The following is a 27138-nucleotide window of genomic DNA, read 5'->3' as shown; positions in this document are numbered from 1 at the left end:
CTGATGAGGTTTGATGAATATTTTATTGATACTCAGGATGACTGTAGCTGCATTAACCTCAAAATCAATAAAAATAAAGTTAACATAAGTGGATGAAACATCAAACCACAAGTAACCACATAAATGAAAATAGGGAGTGCTGAGTGCAGCTTTTAATGGGCGCAAAGCACACATGGTTATATTTGTAAATTAGTGCAACTGAAGTAACACATGAACAAAATACTACACCTTCACTCACCCTAACTACTGCACAGACTTCTTGGGTGGGCTGTTAGAAAGTATAACGAGCCTCATCGTTTGTCATATTATTGTACTGTTTATTGAATTCTCCAGAAAGTACAAATGGTGCAAACATGGCAGAACGAGCCTGGCACACCCCTGACATTAACAAGTCATAAAATGAGACAGCAAACAAAAAACCCACTCCTATTGCAAAAGGGGAGATGAGCCAAAGGCACTAAACCTGCTGTAAAGTGGTTGGGTTTATTTTAACACGAAGGTCTGCAGTGACTGATTCACTTTTTGTCACGGTCGCAGTGGCAGACCGTGTGGAGAGTGTGTTGAGGACTCAGGTGCGAACACAAGTGAGGATACGGGAGTGCACTCAAACAAAAGCGAGCCTTTTATTGTGGCTGATGATCACAAAAGAAACAAACAAGAATGAGGGCAGCACAAGAGCAGTAACTAAACAAACCTAAACTGGGAACAATCTATGCTATGGCTGGGGATACAAAAGACTGGGCATGGAAACACGGAGGGTGGGAACACAGACGACACGACACAGACTACATGAAACACAGAGACTAAATACACAAGAGGGATGATCAGGGGAAGTGGCCACACATGGGAGCACAGCTGACACAGATAAACATAACAAGACATGGCAGGAGTAAACAACACTGACGGGAGACTGTCACAGTAAAACAGGAAGTACACAGAGGTGCAGACAGGAGGAGAGAGAGAGCACGGGCATAGTGGGCTGGGGAAACACGGAATGAAACACAAGGAGGGGAGACGAGGGCTCACAGATACATAGAGGGGCACACAGGGGATAAAAGTCACAAGGGGAAATCAAATAAGGAACGATACACAAAAAGACATGAATACTAAGACAGCTGGGCCAACATGGCCCAGGATCATGACACTTTTAGAGTCATTCTCGAGTGGTGATTTGAGGAATAGCATTTTTGTTTGCCAAAGACATACTGACATCCACCACTTTTTGGTGGATGTCTGTCAGGTTTGAACTACATTGTCTTAAAGATGGAGTGCAATGCAATATTGCTTCAGTGCAGCTCAACAATGAGAACAACCAATGGAAAAAAATCACCTCATTAAAAAGCTGCCATTAAAACAACAACATCAAACATTTCGCACCTGATGTACTAAATCTTTAATCTACTAGGAAGACAGCAAATCATTAAAGGAGATGGTAACAGTATATTCAATAGCAAGCCAAATTATATGATATCTGATGGCAAATAATTTTTATTTTCTTCTTCTGCACATTGTACACAGCTGTTCTGCACGGTTTTGAAGTTTGTAATAATGCAGCTCTCCTCTGGATAATTCCTGCACTCCACCTAAGTCTCAGTCCTCAGGACCTCAAACAGTCCCAGCAATTTCTATCAGAGGAGCTATCCTTGATATCAAAAAACCCTTTGCTTACACTGTATTATTTTGATTATGACAGTATTCACTCCTTCATCAGATCTTTAATTTAATTCACTTATAAGATGAATTAAATCCTATTTTATAAGATTTTCCTACTAAGTCTAATACGTTTCCTCCTCATAGTTTAGGATTTCTATTCGATGTAAAATGTCCTCCTTCCTTCTTTCAGCATTCATTCAGCTTCAGCATCACTCTGGGTTCTTGGCTAGCTTAGCGTTAGCATGCTGTCTGTGCAGGTGCTTGCAAAGAGCTGAAGTTGTATTAGCAGCATAATACAGTTATTTCTGTCCTGGATGCCACTTTACCATCATGCTCTCGTCTTTTTATGCAATAAAAATAAAAGTAATGTCCAAATTCATGCTGTAAACCTGCCTGTTATTTTCGAGCTGTGGGTAGTGAGCAAAAGAATTTTCTTTGGAGGGTGACTGGCCTCTCCTTTTGAGATAGGTTGAGGAGTTCAGTCATCTGGGAGGAGCTCAAAGTAGAATTGTTGCTCCTCCACACTGAAAGGAGCATTTGAGGTGGTTCAGGCATCTCACAAGGGTGCCTCCTGGGTGTCTCCTGGGTGCGGTGTTCTGGGTACATCCCACAGGGAGGAGGACCGAGGGCAGACTCAGGACATGCTGGGGAGATAATATCTCTCAGACAAGCTTGAAGAAGTGGCTGGGGAGAGGGAGGTCTGGGCTTCTCTTGTTAGGCTGCTCCCCCACAACTTAGCCCTGGATAAGAAAATGGAGAGATGGAAAATAAACATCATTTAATTTCATCTGTATACTGAACTATATGCTGTATGTTACTCTGATTTGTATGCTGAAATGACTGAACACCATTTCTCAATTCTCATTCCTAAGCATGACATTCAGACGTCAGCTGACTAAACAGGATATTGTTAGAAATTCAAAATATATCACAAAGTTCTCGTCTTCCCTCTTCAATTTTCCTGTCCTGCAGGGCTCGTGCTGTGATGACTGCTGCAAAATATTTTGGTGTTATCAGTGTGTCTGGTGCCAGATGCATCGTGAGCTGAAGATCAGGGAAAACCAGCACCCTGCTGCCTCGACGGTGGTCACCACGCAGGTCATCCATGGATAAGATGCAACCATTTTTGCTGTGGGTTGAGTGAAACTGACAAAGATAATTTAAAAAATGTATATGTTTTACAACGATGAAACACATATGAAAATATTACTTCTGTTTCTGCAGCATGAAGTGAAATCTGAAAATGTAGCCTGGCATGTGATCTGCATTCTTTTTTATAGCATTTCATAGCTCGGTGCTGATGCTCGTTTGGTTCACTGCTCTGCAATAGATAGTTGTTTCATATAATCTAAGCAAGTTTTTATAGCTTTAGATTATATGTTTAAATCAGATGTTTTGAGTTTTGTCAGCATACTGCATATATCATCAGGAAAGATTTTACCCAGGTCGATAAAATCTGTATCATTTAACATACTCACACTTATAATAACTTTGTCCAAGTTGAGTTTCACCTGTGCTAAAATAAAAAGTATTCACATTCACCTACTACACGAGGCACTGTTGTACTTTTTTCAACTGTGGAGACATGTGATAAGTTTGTAGCATAAACCTATTCGCTGGAACGTTCAACACAATTTACTACACAGCAGAAAGCAACACACAAGTAGGAGAAGTTCTTTGTGTTACTCATGCATGAGGGAGACCTGTCTGGAGCCAAGTGTCGTTCCACCCACTTGACCTCCGTCAGACTCTCAGCCAGGTTCCCCATAGCACTCCTTTTATTGTGGTTATATGAATATGCATAGGTTCATTAACATATGATGTTTCATATAGGTATACATGTGGACAAAGAATACATTGTGTGTGTTTGTGTGTCTGTGGGGGGTCAGAGTGTGACCCCATAAATGACTTTCCTAAACCTGCTGGTCTGGAAGTCCAGCAGTTCATCTAAATAAAAGGCACTTAGACTAAAACTGACATAGCTACGTTTATCCTACCATAAAACAATAAAACAAGGTACGACCTCTCCCATGCTCCCAGGGTGTGGGTGTGAATGCCAGAGCACTCTGGAATGCACACACAGTCTTTGCAGACTACTAAAGATCACACATCCTATCACTTCACACTCGATTATACACCTCTAAGCATATATGGTTAAATATTTCCCAATACAAATGACAATAATAAAATCTAAACCCATCAACATGTCTCTTAAACCTTCGCCATTTTCTCAAAAGTCTAAACACAAAAACCTACTGGGCTACAGTCACAGATCCTTAAACCATGCAGTCGTCTCAGATCACGCGCACAAGCAGCACCGGTGACTTTGATAATGTTTGGCCCAAACAGGCCCCACTCCCTACAAAGGACACATGAGTGACGTGCTACGAATGAATAATTAACAGGCTCGTCATCTTTCTTCCTTCTTTTATGATTTTTATGCAGTCAGTAAATACTGTTTTACTTTCCGGAAAAAGCTACATGACAAATGATGGTTACCACGTCATCAGCTTTATTTTAACAACATAATTACCTGCAATAAAATGGATTCTTTGCTTTCTGCTGAAACCTGGCTTAATGAGAGCAGTAACACATCAGCAACATGTTTCACTGAAACACGGTGTATCTGATATCCAGCAGCATTATAACTGTGCTGTTCTAGGGTCAAAATTGCAACTGATCAATCATGTTGTTGTGCTGTCATGGCTTTGGAATGTGGAGAAATAAGAAAGAAAAAAAAAACCTTTGTTATTATAAAACTCAGCTCTGGGACAAATAGTAATCATTTCAAGTGCTTTCTTTGTTAATTTAGACATTATAATAGATATATTATTCAAGTTACTTTTGCACATAGACAAATTGAGTTAGTCATGTTGGTAATTTCTTTCTTTCGTTTGAACTACAGCTGTTTAAAATTGGAAGTAAGGATCCTTTTTATTGTGCTGTGGTGTATCATCCACCTGGCCCAAATAGCTTGTTTTTATCGGAGTTCAGCGACTTCCTGTCCTCTATTATGAGGTTGTCCAGACTGCTTTTAGTTGGGGATTTTAACATGCATGTTGATGATGACTCCGACCGCTTTGTCAGAGGTTTTATCAACATCATGGATTCTTTTCATTTTACCCAGCATGTGTCCGGCCCCACACATAACAAAGGACACACACTGGACCTTGTTTTTACTTTGGGTTTGAATATTGATTCTATTTGTTCTGAGGACATTTTTATCTCTGATCATCACTTTATTCTTTTTAACATGTCTTTTCACGAGCCTTTGTCTCTTGTTCACCGGACAATTATCTCGCGCATCATAAATTCCTCCACAGCGGAGAATTTCTCGGATGCTTTTAATTTAACTCTATCCCCGCAAAACGGCGTTGATTTTTTAACAGATCTATTTAATAACCATTGTTTTTTGGCTAAATGACAATATCCGCTCCATAAAACGTGATTGTCGTAAAGCTGAGCGCTTGTGGAGGAAAACTCATTTAAATGTGTACATCTCCTTTACTTAAAGGATCTTTTAGCCTCTTTTAGCAATGCAATTAGAGATGCGAGGGCTGCTTATTTTTCTCATCTGGTTGCAAAGAGCAGAGGTAATCCTAAGGTGTTATTTGACACTATTACTGATATTATTACTCCTGCTCCACCTGCTGCCATTATTTCTTCTATTGAAGACTGTGAAACACTTCTTTCTTTCTTTCTAGAAAAAATTAGTAAAGTAAGTCCCTGGTCCCTGTGTGCTCACCATAGTTAACACCTCACTGGGGTCTGGTAAAGCCCCTGCTTATTTTAAAACTGCTGCTATACACCCCCTGTTAAAAAACCCCACGCTGGACCAATCTCTCACTAGCAATTAGAGACCAATCTCAAAAATACCGTTAATTGCTAAGATATTAGAGAAGGTTGTGGCCAAGCAGCTTACAGCAGTTTTAGACAAACATAATATATTTGACAAATTTCAATCTGGCTTTCGTAGAGCTCATTCTACTGAGACAGCCCTTCTTAGAGTTTCCAGTGACATTCTGATTCAAAACTATGCAGGAAAATGTTCTGCACTCCTAATGTTGGACCTCACGTCAGCCTTTGACACCATTGACCATTACATTTTGCTTGAAAGGCTGAAACACTGGGTTGGTGTATCTGGGTCTGCCTTAGAGTGGTTTTCCTCGTATCTCTATGAACGATACTTTTCTGTGGCGGTCTCTAAGTACAGGTGATCTTCCACGTCCCTGTCCTATGGTGTGCCACGAGGTTCTGTGCTGGGGCCCTTATTGTTTTTAATATATCTACTTCCTCTCCAGCATATTTTGAGCCCCTTTGAGGACATTTGCTACCACTGCTACGCAGACGACATCCAGCTATATATTTCTTTTAAACCTGAAGATGTTTCTAAGCTGCAGATTCTAAACGAGTGCTTAGAAACCATCAAAGGTTGGACGGCTGACAACTTCCTCCAACTTAATGAAGAAAAGACTGAAGTCCTTGTATGTGCTCCAGACAGACATGTACCTAACATAATGAATGCTCTTGGTCCTCTTTCAACATTTGTGAAATTGTATATCAGGAACCTTGGGGAAACCTTTGATTCTGCTCTTACCCTGGATGTTCACGTCAAATCTCTGGTTCGGTCCTGCTTCTATCATTTAAGAAACATTTATAAATTGAGCCCTTTAGTATCTCATACTGAACTGGAGATCGTTATTCATGCGATTGGACTACTGTAATTCACTGTTTACATGTCTAAACAGAAACTCCCTGGAGCGTCTGCAGATTGTCCAAAATGCTGCAGCAAGGCTTCTGACAAAAACATCTAAGTACTCTCATGTAACACCGTTGCTTATACAGCTGCACTGGCTCCCCGTTGAATTCAGAGACCATTTTAAGATACTGGTTCTTACATTTAAAGCTCTTCAAGGACAAGCACCAGCCTACATCATTGAACTTTTACAGCCCTATGTCCCTAGTAGGTCTCTGAGGTCATGTGATCAGGGCCTACTTGTTATTCAGCATACGGCTCAAAACCAAGGGAGACAGAGCTTTTGCCACTGCCAGACTGTGGAACTCTCTTCCTCAGAACTTAAGATCTGTGGACTCAGTGATCACTTTTAAAAAACAACTAACAACACATCTTTTTAGAATTGCATTTTGTTAACCTTTGTCTGTTTTTGTTTTATACCTTGTGAAGCACTTTGTGATCTTTTATCTAGAAATGTGCTATATAAATAAAAATTTACTTACTTAGTTACTTAATGCTAAGTGAATGCTTAGACAACGAGATTGGTCAGCTGCAATGTTGATCTTGGACCAACACTGTTATGATGATGTAGAAACTACACCAACACGGAGATAACAGATCTACATCCATCCATCTTTATCAGGGTTGTGGGTGAGCTGGAGCATATCCCAGCTACCAAAGGGCGAGAGGCGGGGTACACCCTGGACAGATCGCCAGTCTTTCGCAGGGCTAAGGATATCAGATCTTGAAGTGCTTGAAACATTTTACGCCAATTAAAGTTTTGAACGCTGCAGTACTTGTTCAAGCAGGATGGGTGGTAAGGTCAACGTGACATATAATGTGTTGTTTGACAGTTATCTGAGTTTTGAACGTCTACATTTGGGAATTATATCTATATTTTCTGCTGTATTAATTTACTCCACAGATCATCCCCCTAAACTGGGACTTCTTTCCACCTTCCATTCCAAATAACAACAAAATTTATTTCAGGTAATTTCAGTGTTACACTGACAACAGCAACAACTGCGACACAACAGTTCATCAGTTTATTGGAATATTTTGACTGCACTCAACCATACAAAACACCACAGGTTTGAGCTACATTTTTCCAGAAGTCTTGATGTCACAGTCACAGATGTTTTATGTTGCCATCTCTGACTGTTACTACACATTTTCTGAATTTGTTCATTTGCGTGGAAACAGATACCAACTAGTTTATTAGGTGTTACGTCAATGCCAGAGCAGCTGATACAGGTATGATTACACATTCCCTTTGCTGTCATCATGTGATGAAATGATGGAAAATTTCCCTGACGCGTTTTTTTTTTTTTTTTTTTTTTTTTTACATTTTATTGATATATTGCTCCTGTCAGAACTGGAAATGTATGTGGAACACCTACAGCAGCACCCTCCACCTTCGTCAACCTGGTGTTTTCCAGGTTAATGAAGGTAGATGAATAAAATTACACTGGAATATTGGGAAAATTATATAATGTATATTTTTCCAATTAAAGAGAAAACATGTGTATGGCATATAAATCTTTGAAGGACTCTATTTTACAGACCAAAACTGCCCTCTGCAGCAAAGCAGATGTTATTACAGCCCCATGTTCTTTTTCTTGATGATTTTAGGTGTGTAACCTGTAGTAGTTAATGCAGTTCATAGTTAATGTTAAATCTTGTCATGTTCTCTGAGCAGGATGAGATGGTGACCATTTATTATAATGTAATTACTAATAAGATTTCACCTTTTTCTTTCTTTTCACCCCTCACAAGCGCTACAGATATCACAGCGAATAACAATTATTTTGGTTGTGACAACTGACTAAGTTGTAATGAAAATCTGACAGCGTGACTGTTGTACACAACAGCTAGGATCACCTGTTTTTGAGTTTATTCACAACCCCCTGAACTTTAATAACGCAATCATGCTTCTGCTCATATACACAAAAACTAAAAGCATCATCATCCATTAAAATTACACATTACATTTGCTGATCAATTGTACAAAACTGAGATGAGGGCTGTTTTCTTTTTTTAATGAGACACTAGACAATAAAATATGCATGACCATTTTATTAGGATTCATAGGCAGTATGGCATACAGTGAAAGTGGCAAGATCTGTTACCTGAGTTTACTGAATTCTCATTCATTAATCATGGTATATCAAGGCTATGCTGTATGTCTTATGAGATTAACATCTCATATAAAATACCAATGCCAGACTGATAAGTACCTTTCCTTTAGAAATCCTATGATGAACACATATTGTGCTACAGAAGCTGTATTAAATAGTTGTCATTTGTTTCCTGGCAGTGGAGGATCACCAGTCTGACAAAGTTACTGCTGCGTTCAAGTTTTCTCTGAGTTTACTGGATCTTGAATCATGTTGTCAGGCCTGGGAGTTATCTCTCTGTTCTTTGACTAAAAATTAAAGACACAAGACATGCAGCTCACAATGACATATATTTGAATAACAAAATATCCAATAAGATGTCCTATAGTGAGGACATTTTCAGAATGATCAGAAATGTAACTGCTTTTTTTATTTTAAATTTTATTTCATTTTATTTTACATACAGTGTACTTATAAGTCTCATGCAAGATGCAAGCATCAATTAAAGGATTAAAAGAGACATGTCAATAAAGAAAAATACAGATGCTAATTTCCATTTTCTTTTTTTCTTTTTTGTCAAAGAGACAGGAGATGGAGAAAAAACCCCAGCATGCAACTCTTGAGCAGCAGCCGATATTCACCCCCCAGCCTGCTCAGAGAACATAAGAAGATTTGATATTAACCACCAATTTTCTGAACAGCTCTTGGAGGTTAAAAACAAGTTACCAATAATCAAGAAATAATTGATTAGAACACATTACATACTTTTCTTAGGGACTAATAAAGTATTCTGATTGTGAAATAAAGAATGTGAGGCTGTGCTGATGTGTTTAACTGTAGAGGGCAGTGTTTGGCTGCACAAAGGAGTCTTTCAATCAAAGAAGACTGATGAAGCAACTATGCCCATTAATGACTGTTTCATGCTACTATATTTATTTTTTGTTTCATGCTTCTAAATGTATAAAAATTTTAATCATTTGAGGAGAGTTATTGCACGGCATCAAACGTCAAACCGATTTGAGCCTAAACTGTAACACATGGAAGATGTGCTGAGCTCGCTTCAAAACAAGGACCCGGGCGCAGCCCTCATTGTAGCAGGAGACTTTAACAAAGCGAACCTCAGACAAGTCATGCCAAACTTTTACCAGCATGTCTCGTGTCCAACGAGAGGGGATCGGATTTTGGATCACTGCTACACGCCATACAAGCAGGGCTACAAAGCTGTCTCACACCCGGCTTTTGGGAAGTCTGACCACAACGCCATCTTCCTCATCCCCCAGTATAAACAAAGCATACGGAGGGAAGACGTGACCACGAGAGAGGTAAAACGGTGGACTGCCCAATCAGAAGCTACGCTACAGGACGCACTCAACGACGTCGACTGGGACATGTTCAGAGCATGCGCAGTCGACATCAACGAGTTTACGGAAGTAGCAGTATGCTTCGTCAATATGCTAGCGGAGGAGATTATCCCCACTGCGAGAGTCACCACATTCCCAAACCAGAAACCGTGGATGGACAGATCGATCCGCACTGCAGTAAACGCCAGGACCGCCTCCTACAACGCGGGTCTCGCCACTGGCGATACGAGCGCCTACAAAGCGGCCTCATACGGCGTGCGGCGCGCGGTGAGAGATGCCAAACGCCGGTACCGGGAACGTGTGGAGTCCCGCTTCCACCAGGGCGACACACGGAGTATGTGGCACGGACTACGCACCATTACGGACTACAAAGCCAGGGACACTGCGCTGATCAACGCTGACTCTGCATTCACCAACGAGCTGAATCAGTTCTACGCCCGTTTCGAGGTTAGCCAGGCGGCTAATGCTATCTACCGCCTGACTACCGAGGACAGTGACGTCATCAGCGAGAGACCGGTGACCAGCATCGCGGAGCATGACGTCCGAGCGGCACTGAGGAGAGTGAACACAAGGAAAGCGGCGGGGCCAGACGGCATCACCGGCCGTCTGCTGCGCTGCTGTGCTGACCAGCTAGCAGGTGTGTTCACTTACATCTTCAACGAGTCCCTGGCGAAGTCTGTGGTCCCCACATGCTTCAAAAGATCCACCATCATCCCTGTGCCCAAGAACAGCAAACCCTCATCCCTGAACGATTACCGGCCAGTTGCACTGATCTCGGTAGTAATGAAGGTGTTTGAGAGGCTGCTGAAGAACATCATCTCCTCCTCCATCCCAGACACCACAGATCCGCTGCAGTTCACCTACAGATCCAACAGATCCACAGAGGATGCCATCGCCCACGTCCTACACACCACTCTCAGCCATGTGGACAAGAAACAGGGTAACTATGTGCGAATGCTGTTTGTTGATTACAGTTCAGCGTTTAACACAATAGTGCCCTGCAGACTGTTCACAAAGCTGAGGGATCTGGGACTTAACAGCCGTCTGTGTGCATGGGTGTTGGACTTCCTCACTGGCAGAACTCAGGTGGTGAGGGTGGGCAGGTGCTTCTCCAACAGCATCACCATCAACACAGGAGCACCTCAGGGATGTGTCCTCTCGCCACTGCTCTACTCCCTCTACACTTCAGACTGTGTGGCCACCCATGGCTCCAACACCATTGTGAAGTTTGCTGACGACACAGTGGTGTTGGGTGCCATCTCCAACAACGATGAGGCGGCCTACATGGATGAAGTGAAGAATCTGGCATCGTGGTGCCAGGACAACCACCTCCAGCTGAAAGTCAGCAAGACCAAGGAGCTGGTGGTGGACTTCAGAAGGGGTCAGCACAGAGACTACAAGCCCATTATCATCAATGGAGCTCCAGTGGAGAGGGTGCAGTCCTTCAAGTATCTTGGTGTCCACATCTCCTCAGACCTGACATGGGCTGCCCACATTCAGGTCCAGACCAAAAAGGCTAGGCAGCGCCTGTATCACCTACGACAACTGAGGAAGTTCAGGGTCTCTCCAAAGATCCTCAGGATTTTCTATACAGGCGCTGTGGAGAGCTGTTCCAACTTCTGCAATCTGGTAGAAGGTTCCGCATCTTCCGGGCAAGGACAGAGAGACTCAAGAGGAGCTTCTATCCCCAAGCCATCCGTGCCCTAAACACACACACCCGCCCTCTCACATCATCTATAATTGACTGAGTCAGGACTCTTCCAGACACTAAACCAAGGCACAATGTACATTTCAATTCCTTTAATTTTAAATATGTTTATATTGTCTATCCTGTAAAATAGTCAGATGTCTATTCTTATTAATGTACAGAATTCACCTGCTTGCTGCTACTACTGCACATTCACCCAATGTATATACTACATATATATATATATATATATATATATATATATATATAATGTTTTTCCTCTACACCCCCCCCCCCCCCCAATTTTTTTTTCTTGCACATGTCGAGGAGCGTGTCAGGCTACATTTCACTGTGTGTTATACTTGTATAACTATGCATGTGACAAATAAAGAACCTTGAACCTTGAACCTTGAGACAGTCCTAATTGTGTATACAAAATGATGAAAAAGGCAAAACCATATAATTTATTGGTGGTGTTGTTATGGTGAAAAAAAAGGAAAGAGAGCTAATTTCACTCAGAGACAGAGAAAGATAAGAAAGACAGGAGAGGAAGGTAAGGATATTGGCTCTGCATATGTAAAACGTCCTGCAAAACAAACTTGGTAAGCAAACATTGTGTTATGTAAAGGTTGCATGAACGCACTTTCCAGTACTGTAAAGGATTTAAAGTAAACAGTAACAGTAAACACTGCTGAGTAAACAGTGCGTAACTCATGCACAGTGGCTGTGGTGCTCATGGTCAGAGTTAGGTTACTTAAAGCGTAGCAGAGATTAATCGTTTAGTTGATGATGCTTAGATTCATTCACTGAAATCCAACTTCATATCAACTTTATAGCACAAATGGCATATACTGTATACTGTCAAGACAGTATTACAAGACAGCTGTAAAATGATCACAAAGTAAAGATGTGAGATTGCCCTAACAGCTGTTTTACTATAGTGAGCAGTATTGGACTGTTCAAATGAGCCCTTCAGTCATTATTTGTTGTTTTAAGTATGTTTGTTTTTATTTTTAAAACTTTACTTTCTTAAAGCTCCATTTTTGTCCTGCCCCCTCTGGGGCAAGAGTGGCCAATGCCCACTTAAACAAACATCCTGCCCCATTAAGTCAAACTTTTAGAAGTTGTGAAAGAAAATAATACATTACCCACAAACGGAATATGGACAAGATTTAACAACAGCACTTGGCAGAGAAACCCCCCCCCCCCCCCCTCCAGCTAAACATCCAATCACAGTTAGTATGCAAATAACTTGGCGTCAGGTTTCTCGATAGATAGGGCAGAGGAAAATGAAGCAGCAAGTCTCTGTCGTCAAAATCATGAAATGATCAACAACTAAAAAATACATCTATATTTGTACAGTCACTGGAGGACTAGTCCATCAATCTTCTCACCCTTTCAGTCTGGTAGAGACACGTTTACTTCTGTGAGCAGATGATACCACCGTGGTGGGGCTTATCTCTGGGGGAGACGAGACGTTGCTTTTTTGAAAGTGTGCTGAGTGCATCTGTGTATAGTTCTAATAATAATGTGCAATATAAACATACACTAATTCTTTTTATTTATTAAGATAAGTTACTGTGTTGTGTTGTGCATAGTGCTGACGCAGGACAGTTTCCAATTTCGTTGTACTATTGTACTAGGTGTGACTGTGCAATGAAAATAAAGAGTTATCTCTTATTTCTCATTATCTTTTGCAAAAGAAAGTTATCTTGGCCCATGAGAAGGAGAACAGATAATGTGAATTAATCTGTTATGGACTTCTTGGAAAGGGAAAAAGGAGTGGATTGAGGAGAAACAGGAGTGGAGGTAGTTCAGAGAGTTCAGTTCCTAACAAAACAAACAAGCTTAAAACAAGACAAAAAAAGAAGAAAAAAGTTACAATGTTCCATTCTAAATAGAGATGGCACGATACCACTTTTTTATGTCCAAAACCGATACCGATATCATAAATTTGGATATCTGCCGATACCGATACGAATCCGATATAGTGTTTTTTAATCAACAAAACTGTTTTTTTTATAAATATCTTGCTGCATTTTATATAAGTTCATACTCAAGTTTAAAACAACAACTACACTAAAGCTATTCTGTTATACCTGTATGCAAAAAAAAAAAATTTCATAGTTCAGCAATACTGATCAATCTAATAAACTTAAACCTACACCATCCTCCTTATTCTGGTATTTTAAAGAGTACTTAGCGTAAATATTAAGCAACCTAACTAATAGGGTTCCAACTCCCAGCAACAACAAAAATAAATAAATAAAAAATAGGGAACCACCCCTCACGCTCCACCTCATGATGCTTAATCAATGTAATCAACCTTAATTTGATGCAGTGTGAAACAAAAATGCACAGAAATCAATTATTTTTCAATATATTAAAATATTAAATAGATTCAACATCTTTCTTCAACAAAATTGCACACTGCACAGATGGTACCTTCCCAAAGGAAAAAGTACTATAGCTTACTAGGGTATATTAGACTTAATAGTCACTATATACAGTAATTGACTTCTATTCATTTTGCATCAAATTAAAACTTTGGGTGTCAGATAATTATTTATTAAAAGCTAGACATTTTAAATGAGAATAAGAAAGAAAAGTATGTCTTTGTGCCCCCTTTTCCCTGTTCATGCCCTATCGGCCCCCCTGGCTAAACTTTGCTAGATCCGCCCCTGCACAGTTACAGCCGTCAGCTACGTAGAAAAAGATCCTCGAGTAGAAAGTAATATTAAATTAATTCTAACAACAGCTTATCAAGCTTAAACGTGCTGCTGTTGTTTATCCCCTGGTTTCCTCTTTCTGGTGCAAAGTGGGCCAAAAACAAACAAGAGAGACGGACTCGTGACAGAAAAGCCGATCAGCTGATCATTAAGCAGTTTCATGATTGAAGTAGCAGCAAGAAGAGGCAGTCGCTCCATATATCGTTTGTTAAGCTTAACGCAGGAATGCTTTACAAACATTCAGAGATGGACTTACACACTTGCTTTACTTCTCTCAGGGATAACTTTGTCGGAGATGAAATGCCGGGTTGCTAGCGAAGCTCCACATGCTATCCAGACCACCAACAGGTCCCGCATGCCACAGCCGCTCTATCACGTGATGCATACTGCTCTGACGTGCTAACGTTCTGAGGCGAGTTACGGCGTGTTGCAAGTTTTGTGGGGTGCTTTCGTGATATTTAATGGATCGGATTACATTTTTTATTTTTCTCCGATATCCGATCCAGTAATTTAGGTCAGTATCGGACCGATACCGATACGTAATATCGGATCGGTCCATCTCTAGTTCTAAATCTGTTGTAGAACACAACAGATTTAGAATGGAACATTGTAACAATTCTCAGATTAATTTGTAGAACACAAATTAATCTGAGAATTGTTGGAAAAGATGAAAGGTCTTCAAGGAAACTTGGAGACCTTTCATCTGTAATCTGTGAAGCTTCTTCAGTTCTAAAAACAATAGAGTTTGAAAATGTGCGTCATTTCTGGGGTAAAACTGCAAAGGATTGTATGTACAAGTGGCAAGTGGTACTAGCCCACATGGGCTATTAAAAGACAACAGTCACACAGAGATAAACAGAGACATAAAGAATGGCAATGGCAAGGCTGTTGTATTATTAACTGCCATAGCGAGTAGCATGACAGCCACGGGAAGCCGACGGGTAAAGAAATAGTTTTTTTTATCAGATTCCTTCGTGGAAGAAAAATTGTTCAAGTCATGTTTCTGAAGTTGCAAAGAGGTGACGGTGGCCTGGATTGCAGCTATTCGAAGATTAAATATAATGTTCCAGAACACTCCAGCTCACATATTAGTCTGCTCCAAGCATTTCCACAAAGGTAGATTTTTTGTTGTAGTTAATAAGTAATTTATCATATCATAATTGTTGATGTAGGTTACAAATAAGTCCTATATTGATTTGAATTGAAATCGTTGCACTATGCTGCTTTGTTTAGTGTGGCTTTGTGGGCTAATGTTTGCAATGCAATAGAGACTGGGCTCCATCTATATACCAGGGTTTTGTACATAACTGTTTTTGGGGCAAATAAAATGCAAGTAGGGATTAAAATTGCAGAATTGATGCTTACAGGTGCTGGAAATGCTAGCGCTTCATGCAGTGTTTTGATTTTGCTGCCATTCGTGCCCACAATGCAACGCGCGCAAGTCACGTGGTCTGTCAATCTCCATTGAAGAGTTCCAGATATTAAGCCCAGATATTAAGTGTCTCCAAGACCCCCTATTGACCCTAATCACAAAGTGTGAAAACGGGTGAACCCATTGTGAAGCCTAGCCCCAAATTATCATGTGATTCACTGAGGTGAAATGGCCCAGGGCAGCAGTTCCCAAACTTTTTTTGCTGGCCCCCCGCTTTGTTTCACAAGAAAAATGTTCAACCTAACTGGCACATGCAAGCGAGATCAAATATCTGCCATATTTACATCATTACACTGGCTGCCAGTCAGTTTTCGAATTGATTTTAAGATTTTAATACTTGTTTTTACAGTTTTTTCTGATTGCTTAAGCACATTTTTTGTAACTATTGGCTAATTTTGCAAAACTCTCCACACAAATAAGAAAACCTGTCACCCAATAATCAAAACATTGTAGTTCTCTTGCAAAAGCAAACACAGCTAGATTAACTCTTCACACCTTCGTAAAAATGGTGTTTCCGTATCAAACAGTACACACAAGCCATCATCTACTAAGCACACAATGCGCCAACTGCACACTGATGGTATGAATACAAAACACATCTGGCTTTTGCTTTCTCTGTGCACAAGGTAGGCTATGTCAGTTGAGCTCATACTTCTGTCATAGATCCATAAGCATAGAGGGATCCAAACTTCAAGTACTGGTGTTTATTCAAACACATCAAAGCAAACACAAGTGTTTATTTCCAAGTATAGGATTATTTGCAATCGCCATAATGACTATATGGGTTACTTGGTCTGCAGTGAACATGCTTCCTCTGCCCCCAGCATCTGGTCATCTAGCAATTCTGTAAAGTAACAATTTCAGTATTTTTACATCAATGGTATTGGTGTGTTTCTCATTGGGATATGGCAGTGCTACAAATCTTTGTGCGAAGTGACTGTACTAACCGATTCTCATTTCAAGATGTCCTTATGGTACTTGCTACAGTGTAGCGGCTCGAGTTAGGCTGGACCCGTTGGCCAGCTACCCTCAGGGTCATTCCACGGTTGATTACATGGTCCACTATTGTAGCTCTGATGTCATCAGCAATTCTATTTCTTACTCTTCCTACCCTTCCTCTCCCCCCTCCTCATCTTCCTCTCTCCCCTCCTCATCTTCCTCTCCCCCCTCCTCGTCTTCCTCTTGCTCCTCCTTGTCCTTGTCGTCCTCTTCATCCTACTTCTTCACCTCCACGTCCTCTTCCTCGGCCTCCTCTACTTCTCACTCTTTCTGCTCCCTCCATTGTACTCCGCACACACAGCTTACCTGTATTATAGTGCTTAGGCTGATTGCAAAGTGAACTAATTATCTAAAAAAGTTTTCACATGTGAAAGTGTGCCAGACAGTTGGCAAATTAGTGTTAATGATAGCCATACATGTGTATACTTTTGCTAGGAGTGTGTTGGAAATTTGGTAATTGAGTGTTGTGCAGTGAATTGTGCCTACAGTTTTGCAAAGTGTGTGTTACAAAATTGCAAACTGAGTGCAAAGCAGTTTTTGTGCTTTTAGTTTTGCAAACTCAGTGAGTGGTTTTGCTATAAGTCTGAATAGTTTTAGAGATCGTGCTACAGGAATCACAGTTAGGGTTTAAGCATTCAGAAAAAACTGTAAGATGCAGCATGGACCAGCTCCTACACATCTTTCTGATCTCCCACCCTGGTATACTCCTGCAAGATCTTTGAGGTCTGCGGACAAAATGCTCCTAGTTGTCCCAAGGTCCAGATTAAAACACAGAGAAGACCGGGCATTTGCGGTGACTGCTCCTAAATTGTGGAACACTTTGCCTCTCCATATCAGGGCCTCCCCAACACTGGATACTTTTAAAACCTGTCTAAAGACCCATTTTTATTCTTTGGCTTTTATATCACTATGAGTCTGTTACTATAGTTTTTACTATCTTATCATTCTATGATTCTATTCCCTTCTAACTTTATCCTATTTTTTATGTCTTCTGCCTTGACTATTTTTATTGTACAGTACTTTGGTCAACAGTTGTTGTTTTAAAAGTATTATATATAAATAAACTTGAACTTGAACTAGAAGACCACAAACTATTTGGCGTACAAGTCAAATAATTTAAAACAAGAAGATTTTCATAAAGTAATAATAAGCATACACTATGAACTGCATTAAACTTGGCATGGCTCATATCTCTAACTTCTGACTCTCGTTTTATTGGAAGTGAACGTCTTTGGCCATGAGTGTTTTATTAGTGTACATTTACACTGGGCTGGAAGCATGTGGGCAGTAAACATGTGTCACCCTCTGCAGGAATGATTTTCATTCCTTGAAAACCGGAACTGCAGAACTGTGAAGAGCATTCAACCCACACTTGACCACTCCCATTGCAATGTACATTAATAGGTCGGACTTGCTCCTACTTTATTCAGAGCTCACAGAAACAGAGAAAAGGTAAGGAAAACTTTCGATACTAATGAACATCTTAAAGCATTTAAGCAGTCTTTGTGACATGTAAGCTAGTCAAAGGAATATTTGCAGCACATGGGGTCTACGCGTACTTCATACTGCCTTAAGAAAAATAGCACAAAAATCTGGATATCTAATTATTATAATCACTGTCAGCACAGGGAGGTTATAAGACGGGAGTTTAGCAGGTTATTCTTTGAAATTAATGAATTTTAATGACTGTTAGACTCGATTAGACTTGCATTAGACTACAAGTAGATTAATGTTAGCTAGGGAAGTTTAGGTTTAATATGTTATGGAATTATTATTGCTAATATGTTTAAAACAGAAGTCTTTTATAATTTTATAATATGGCCCACAATTACCGGTAAGAGTGTAATATCTTTAGAAATAGATGAAATTTCCATACATTTTATCTGAAATAAAAGTATATGTACTGCTAAGTATGTGTAGCTAAATATTATAGTGTAATTTCGGGTAAAATATAGGTAAAATTGATTGTGTGTTTGAGTGTATGTAATGTGTTTTTTGTTTGCTTTTTTTTACATTTTATTTTATTGCAAGAGCTCCCGTAATGTCGCTGTACTGCATTATATAGGTGCAATAAAGCCATCTTATCTCATCTTACCAAGACTGTTTACTATGGACAAAGGTCGACCGGAATATCCTTTATTTACAGCTTCAGTTCTCGCAACATGTGCAATTAGGCTAAGATAGACAGACAAAGTAGGTTATCAACTCAATAAATTAATTTACGGTTTATCCATCCAGGAACAAGCACGTTCACATGAAAGAATTGGCATTGGAAGCATATGGCTGACCCCAAACATGGATGGATCTACTTGCGATCTATTTACAGACAAAATGACTTTAGAAAATATGAAAATACAGGCTGAAAGCAAAACACAGATTATAGATGAAGCAGTGGTCTGAGTATCGGTACAAACACAACTCTGCACAATAGTCCCAGAAAGATATAGTGTTTTCAGGACTGTAGCATTAAAAGCACTGTATATGTGGTCGAAGCACTTTGGTCAGTCACACATAGAAAATTCAGGAAGGAAAAGAAAAGGTGGGGGAAAATAGCTTTGACCCAGATGAGCCTGTGTTATGAGAAATGCTTTATCTGTTTATAAAACTGCTTTAAGAGTGCTGACAGTGATGTTCCTGATGTGAGAACTGGATCAAAAGTGAAAGATAAAACCTGTAACACACACGTGCACACACAGATACTCCAGACCAACAAACTAAGAACCTTTGCTTTTATAGAGGTGCTTATAAATGTTCTAGATTACAGGCTGTCTGGTTTGGCCGTGTGACAGGCAGGAGTCTGACTCAAATGTAGTACTCAAGCCTCCAGCCAGTGGACAGTGTTTATGCTGTGTTTCTGTTCTGCATTTTTCAAAAAGAAAAATGGAAAATGTGTCACGAGTTTTCATGAGTAAAGATAAAATACTTAATCTATGATACATATATTTGTCATTTATGTATAATTGCAAGATGGGCACGGACTAAACAGAATTTCTTTAACCTTCATGCTGTAAATGTTGTTTTTCATTTTTTATGTATACACATTAATATAATAAATACATATTGAATCATCAATACTCAGTAATTTTATATTTACAGGCTGTGTGTGCGATCTGAAAACATGCTATGATAAAACTGTTTTATGTATGGAAACAGTTTCATTACATAAAACATTTTTAAGAAATGTCTTCTTAAAAAATATAAAATATATAACTTTCGAAAAGTGTACAAACAAGTGTTGTGTCAAAGATCCTAACACTTAAACCCATTATCATTTAATCTAACCCAGTGCTGTCAATTTTTTTCATGTTGTGTCTTTGGCTTATGTGTCCTTTTTTCACTTGTTTCTTCAGGCATGAATTTCTACAACCAGTCCAACCCCCAGGTGGTGGTCACCACCACTGCAATGAGTCAAAAGGCTGGGGAGTGGAGCACGGGCATCTGTGACTGCTGCTCTGATATGAACACCTGTAAGTGAACCCAGCAAACAGCTACAAACAGCAGGGATTTCTGCATCAACCACCTCCTCAGACTTTGGTTGCAGTTAGGTATCAGAGTGTCTGATGCCAGGATATAAAACAGAGGTTACGCAAGAGATTGTTAAAGTAGAATTTATTAAAAACTGGGGTAAATTCATACAGATATGGCACATTTTCTTCAAGGTTGCTTTGGATATTGGTGTTTCCCCTGCATGCAGTGTCAGACAGCCAGTAAACATGGATGGTGCTGTGGTATGCCACTCGTGGACTGTTGCTGTGTGGTGTCCTGCTTACTTCGCAAGTCTGTCAGAGAGCGCTACAACATCCCTGTAAGTATGCGAGTGGAGGATAAGGTTATTGTATTTAGCTTAAATTAAGCTGACTACCTGTATGTACAAAGCCAACAAAAACAAAAGGTGCAAACATGACAGAGAGGGACAGGTCAGTTGGTTGTTTTGTCATACAATCTACCAAAGATGGAGTGCAATTCATTATTACTTCACCCCAACATGTTTTTAAACTTCTGTTTTATGCATTTTTTAGCCACATAACATGAATTAAATCCTATATTCTGATATTGTCCTGCTGAGTGCAACTCCTTTCCTCCTCCTCATTTAGGATCTCTATGGTCGATGTAAAATTTCCATTACGGCTCTGATCTTGATTTAGAGACAAGGTGACAACTGAATAGGAAGCAGACTTTATCAAGCTGCTTGACCTTCACCATTCAGCTGTGCGTCTAGAAGACTGCTGTTAAAAATTCTAAATACATGAGAACCTCTCTTCCTCTCCTTCAATTTTCCTGTCCTGCAGGGCTCGTGCTGTGATGACTGCTGCAAAATATTTTGGTGTTATCACTGTGTCTGGTGCCAGATGAATCGTGAGCTGAAGATCAGGGAAAACCAGCACCCTGCTGCCTCGACGGTGGTCACCACGCAGGTCGTCCGTGGATAAGATGCAACCGTTTTTGTTGTGTGTTGAGTGAATATGACAGTTACCTTTTCAAACAGTATTAATTTTTCAGCACCACACAGTTTTGTCCTCAGCAATTTGTCTTTTATTTTAAATTAAGCTTGGATTTTATAGTTCTAGATTATATTTCAAAATGAGAAAATCTGAGTTCCGTTAGCATACTGGTTATTTATCATCTGGAAAACCTTTTAACTCTGTCCAATAAAATTCATTTAACATGCTTGTTGTTATTGTAAACTTTTTCAAGTTCAATTTAACCTGTATGAAAATAAATTATATAAAGACTTGGTGCATATGCAAAAACCAACTGATTCACATTCACAGATCCTTAAAACACAGAGTCGTGTCAGATCATGCACAGAAGCAGCACTTGGGCAATGTTTGGCCCCAGCAGGCTCCACTCCCTACAAATGATACATAAGTGACGTGCTACAAATTAATAATTAACCTGCTCGTCAGTGAGTACTGTTTTACTGTCCGGCTACATGTCAAGGCTACATGACAAATGATGGTTATCACACTATCAGTTTTATTATTAACAGCATCTTTACTTGCAATGAACTGGATTATTTGTTTTCTGCTCCAACCTGACTTGTAACACAGAGCAGAGCTGATTGAATCATACTTACAGTTTTTCACAGAAACAGGATGGGTGTTGGGATCGCTGTGACATATATGTGCTGCTTGACAACCGTCCGAGTAACTGTACTCCTCGCTACAAATCATCCCCCGAAACTAAGACTCCATTGATATAATAGTTTTCGAACTGAATTGAATTGACAGTTTTTGTTTGCTATCATGTGACAGCTTCTGTCTGAGTTTTGAACATGTATTTTTTTTTCGGGGGTTGAAGAAATTATGTCATGTCTGATTAATATTTAAACCTGCACCATGGCGTGTTCTCAGTTTGCTTGTTACTTGATTTTTTTTTTATTAATAACTAAAAAAAATCAAAAAAACACTCTAAATAATAATGTACAACACAATCTTATAATGCGCTGGGAGTATGCTTGTGCTGAGAGGTCCCTGCCTCCTAGTAATTGTGTATTTAACCAGTGGACAGGTACGTTTATATATAATACACTGCAACTTACACAATTACAACTGTAACTATATGAACAGTGTATTTCTTATGCACATTTTAGACCCGGAGGCAGAATTGCTGATGACCTGGTGTTTATTTAGGAACATTAGCACGTCCTCTCTTCCTCTTTGGCTCCATGCCTCTCATTAAGTCGCAAATACTGAGACTCATCTCTCGCACAAAATCCCCAACAAAAGCACAAATCCCACCAAAATTCAATCCCTTAGAAACCCTTGAATCAGGCATGGAGCAGTAACGTGCCGAATCAAGCGTCATTGATCACGTGTTTCAAGCCGGCCCTCACCACCCAACAGTTCAACGTCTGTGGAATTACGAACACGGATCAGCGCAGACACCTGGATCGTTCCTCTGCGTCGTACCGTCACCAGGTAAACTCCAGGTCTTTTTTTTTTTCTTTTTGTCTAAAACAAAGTGTCAGCAGACACATAAAACGCAAAAGAAATACATCTCTAAAGACCAAATATTCACTCCTTTATTTCCAGTTTGTCTGTGGCGGCTCCTGAATAGCAAGTTGTCGGTGAGTTAATCTGTAACACGAGTTAATCTGTGACTCTGCTCTTTGAAGTGCTTTTGTGTGCTTTTTCACCGTGCTTCGTATTTCTGTCTGGCGGTATTTACTTAGTACACCTTGTGTAACTTGGCCCAGTTGAGTGTTGTGTTGTGGACTGTTTTAATCGTGATACTGGTGTCTGAGGTACCAGTGAGGGATCAAAACAGGAACTGCCTCATGAGGTTATGAGGATTCTGTGGATTATGATGTCCTCCTGCCACTTTTTCCTTCTGCATTAACCAGCGCATACTTTCTGTCCTTGTGATCAGTCTACCTCCATCTTCATTCTCTGTTTAAAAAAACAAAACAAAACCTTTTACTTGTGGTTCTTTATCAGCTGAGCTTTCAGCAATGACTGCTCTCATATGTTGGACACTCTTTTCAGTCATTTGCTCGAACACAAGAAAACCTGCAGGTTTTTTTTTTGTATAAGCATGAAAATGGTGTGGGGGGGAATCCCAACTTCAGTGCGACAAACGTTTTGGGAAAACCAAATTAAGTAAAAAAAAAAAAATCAGCTTCTGTGGAACTCTCGTTTCAGCTGGGATAGGTAGGTTCATGTTAAAGCTTGATTTTTTTTTGCCCTGGTAAACGTAGACTGAACTTGGTTTTTTTTTAGACCAGTGTTAATGATGAAACAAACAATTACAGCTCCTTTATACCTGCTGCATGAATACAATCTTTGCTTGGCAGTTTTCTTCCGCTGGTTTTCTTCCCACAGCTACGTAGGCACCAGGCTGACAGTAGAGACTCAAAAGTGGCTGTTTTCCCATCTATGCCCACTGAGTCTTTCTATAGGAAAGAAACAACTACATACCAATAGTACACAGAGGTTAAATGAGTGGAAACACAAATTTTCCACTACAAAAGCAAACTGTGTGTTTTTTCAAGAAAGGAAAAAACGTTTAAGATGTTTTGGAAATGCAGTTTGAAAAAAACAGTTCTGTGGTTTTTAAACGGTCACGTGCAATTTCTGTGCCAAAAAGACCGCTGTAGGGCCTTAAACGCAGGAGTAATACTCCGCTGAACATGTTACAGAAGCAACACTGCAGATAGTTATGTTCAAACCAGTCTTTCTCTGAAGCAGGTCGAACAGGTGAGATGCAGGATGGGGGGAGTCTCTTGTGATCGGGATGTATAGATGTCTGCAACAGAAGGGTGTTTGCAGCTGATTATCTTCAAATTAGTTCATAGTCTGGATTGGGTTTCTCCTTACAGTTGAGCTATGACCCCTTTAACCTTTCTCTACGTGGCTCTTGTTTTTTCTGTCTATTTTCTTCAGGAATGGCCTACCAGCAGCCCACACAGGTGGTGACAGTCATGGGCGGTAATCAACACCTGGGGAACTGGAGCACCGGCCTCTGTGATTGCTGTGCTGATGTGGGCACCTGTAAGTTAACCCAGCAAACTCTATGAACAGCAGTGATGTATATGAACACAGATATTTCACTTGCATATATTTTTCTTCGAGGTTGCTGTGCATATTGGTGTTTCCCCTGCATGCAGTGTCAGACAGCCAGTAAACATGGATGGTGCTGTGGCATGCCACTGCTGGACGTTTTCTGCGTGGTGTCCTGCTTACTTCGCAAGTCCGTCAGAGCGCGCTACAACATTCCTGTAAGTGTGAGAGTGGAGGATGGATAAAGTTATTGTAGCTAGCTAAAATTAAACTAAAAACTAAAATGAAGAGTGAAAACTATTTTATTTGACTTCAGTGAATTATTTAGTATCATATTTTTTTGTATTCCTGTAAAAACCCAACTTGTTACCCTCTTCTTTCTCTAGTGCACCTATACTTTAAGTATTTGTATGTAAATATAATTACAGTGTCATATAAATAAAAACGATCTAAATTCCATTTAATTACACGAGTTACAACATTAACTCTGCTGATCGATCCCGTTACTCTCTCCTCTTCTTCCTCTTCCTGTTCTCTGTCCTGCAGGGCTCGTGCTGTGATGACTGCTGCAAGATACTTTGGTGTTACCCGTGTGTTTGGTGCCAGATGAATCGTGAGCTGAAGATCAGGGAAAGTCAGGAGCCCGCCACCTCGACTGTGGTCACCACGCAGGTGTTCCGTGAATAAGATGCAGCCATTTGAGCTGTGAATATGACAAAGTTATTAATTACAATTTTACAATGATGAAACGCATAGGAAAATATTACTTCTGTTTCTGCAGCACGAGGTGAAAATAGAAAATTTTGTCTCGTGCGGTTCATGCTCTGCAATATGTAATTGATTTATAGAATAAAGTCTGTTTGTTTGTTTTTTTTAAACTTTAGATTACATTTTTGACATCAGATGTTTTGAGTTTTGTTAGCATACTGATGTATATCATCAGGAAATATATATGTATTTTTTTTAACCTTGTCCAATACAATCGATATCATTTAACATGCTTACTCTTATACCAATTGTGTCTAAGTTGAGTTTAACTTGTGCTAAAATAAAGACTATTCATATCCACCCACTATATGAAGGATTGTTGTACTACACATTCCTTGAAATCTTCCACCAATTTCTCAACACTTCAAAGACAAAACTCATTTAACAAATTTCAAATAAAATAGCCCACACTCCTGGAAACTGTCGTCGAAATTCTTGAAATTTGTTATATTGGTAATCATACGCGACACTGCTCCCAAGTCCACCATCATCAGGCATTTCTTTTTTACACCTGATTGGATCTCTGTGTCCTTGTGGCTCATCCGGAATGCGTACTCCTTGACACTTGAGTAGTAAATGTTTCACGCATTGTCCCGTTGTTGTTTCAGTCTGCAGTTAACGTTTCGATGTTTGGGGATTTAACACTCACTCCACCACTGCTTGAACGGACACGTTCTGGCTTTGTGTCCCTTTTGTCCACATCTGCAGTTCACACATGTGGACTAAGGGGAATACACATGTCTGTGTTCCCTGCTCCTGAATCAATTGTATTTTCTCACTTGGGTTTTTAGCCCAAAGATTGTTCTTGAACACATACGTTTAAAATACATTCATATTTCTGTACTGTCTTCTTTGACAATGCATTTTGACTAGTGACCGGCCCACCATGGTATTATAGGAAAAGTCATAAAGCCTTAATATGAAATTTAAACCTACACCATCTTCGATATTCTAGTATTATAAACAGTACTTAGCAAAAATATAAAACAACATAATTTATAATTACATATACCTAACTAATAGGGTTACCAACTACCAGCAAAAAAAGACAAGAAAAAAAATACAGCTGATGTGACACCCAACCACGGCGGACTCATCAAAGATCTTGTGCGAAATATTGTCGTGCAAGGCTAAGGTGTTATGGGGTTCGGCGGTTGTGGTTACCACTCTAGACTGCACTCTGGGTCTGACTAGGATCACACTAAAAGCTAGTGCGCTTTTAGGAATCCCAAGTGTGGATGAGCTAAAGTGACATGTGTTCAAGCCCCTCGACCAACGACGCCTGTACACAACGGACTACTGAACAGTTTTAGCCACATACACAGTATCACAGGATAACAGCATGAGAGGACTGATCAACGTTGTTGGGACTCACTGTGGTGTAAACAGTGTATTGCAGTGTCTGTACGTCACCGACGAATTTAAGATTACGCTGACAGGCGGTGGCTGTGGATCTCATTGTGATGGCGATGACGGCCATAGGGCCGGCAATGGCACTGTGTTGAGTGAACTGAAGAGTGTCTTACGGGAGATGGACCCGTGATCCATCTAGCGACCAACGTGATCATATATGTTGAGGAAAACAAGTCAAACAAGCTACCGGACTACCTGGATGAATACTTTGAATCCTTTAGAGCACAGGTGTCGAACTCCAGGCCTCAAGGGCCGGTGTCCTGGAGGTTTTAGATGTGTTCTTGATCCAACACAGCTGATTTAAATGGCTAAATTACCTCCTCAACATGTCTTGATGTTCTCCAGAGGACTGGACCTTAATCTTGTAAATGGCTATAAATTGATTTGTAAAGTAGCAATTGTGTATTTTGTTCACCTTGTATATATTGTTCACTGCAGCAGCCTAGTAGGCGTGAGAAGCCATTTTTGTTGATCCAGTTTTCTCCTGTTTTTCGTTTAGAAAGTTAGGTAAGTGAATTTTCTTTTGGTTGGTTTTTATTTGTGCAGGAAAGCATAGGGACCATTAGGGAGTTTTGTTTGTTATTTTTGGCACTGCTCACTGCTGAAGCAAATAAATGGCTGCTTAGCACTTTAAAAGAAACAACTGTTCGTGTTCTTTCTTGGGTCGTGTGTGAATGGGGGCAATTTCTTGTTGCGTTCAATGCACGCCTACACTAAGAACGTAACATGACATTTTCATAAA

The 27138-nt window shown here is 40.1% G+C and overlaps 2 protein-coding genes and 1 long non-coding RNA gene across 6 annotated transcripts in view; 2 read left to right on the top strand and 1 right to left on the bottom strand.

Annotated features, from left to right (window-relative positions):
* LOC120740957 (placenta-specific gene 8 protein-like) overlaps positions 1–25259 on the top strand; it is a 29082-nt gene extending 3823 nt beyond the window's left edge. Inside the window, exons 1-5 of one of the 4 annotated variants that reach the window (XM_040043522.1) lie at positions 22435–22645; positions 22749–22783; positions 24099–24206; positions 24288–24433; positions 24762–25259. In XM_040043522.1, the coding sequence (XP_039899456.1) occupies positions 24101–24206; positions 24288–24433; positions 24762–24902 (393 nt within the window). In that variant the 5' untranslated portion in view covers positions 22435–22645; positions 22749–22783; positions 24099–24100 and the 3' untranslated portion in view covers positions 24903–25259. Of the gene's footprint in view, positions 1–22427; positions 22646–22748; positions 22784–24098; positions 24207–24287; positions 24434–24761 lie in introns of those variants that run through there. The other 3 variants (XM_040043521.1, XM_040043523.1, XM_040043520.1) reach the window with 3 other exon arrangements.
* LOC120740964 lies at positions 991–16414 on the bottom strand. Its single transcript, XR_005697524.1, has 3 exons — positions 16404–16414; positions 13626–13627; positions 991–1144 (listed from the first exon to the last, which is right to left on the bottom strand). It is a non-coding gene; the product is annotated as an uncharacterized LOC120740964 (long non-coding RNA).
* On the top strand, positions 18077–22032 carry LOC120740956 (placenta-specific gene 8 protein-like). The gene is made up of 4 exons (XM_040043519.1): positions 18077–18165; positions 20064–20180; positions 20373–20518; positions 21003–22032. Exons 2-4 carry the CDS (start codon positions 20066–20068, stop codon positions 21141–21143), a joined length of 402 nt encoding a protein of 133 aa, XP_039899453.1. The 5' UTR covers positions 18077–18165; positions 20064–20065; the 3' UTR covers positions 21144–22032.
* Positions 25260–27138: the final 1879 nt, after the last annotated feature.

Source organism: Simochromis diagramma, unplaced genomic scaffold (assembly GCF_900408965.1).
Source record: "Simochromis diagramma unplaced genomic scaffold, fSimDia1.1 OVJJ01000656.1, whole genome shotgun sequence".
In the NCBI taxonomy this organism is placed as follows: Eukaryota; Metazoa; Chordata; class Actinopteri; order Cichliformes; family Cichlidae; genus Simochromis; species Simochromis diagramma.
The sequence above is the reverse complement of the archived record's forward strand: the minus strand, read 5'-3'. Positions and strand labels throughout refer to the sequence as shown.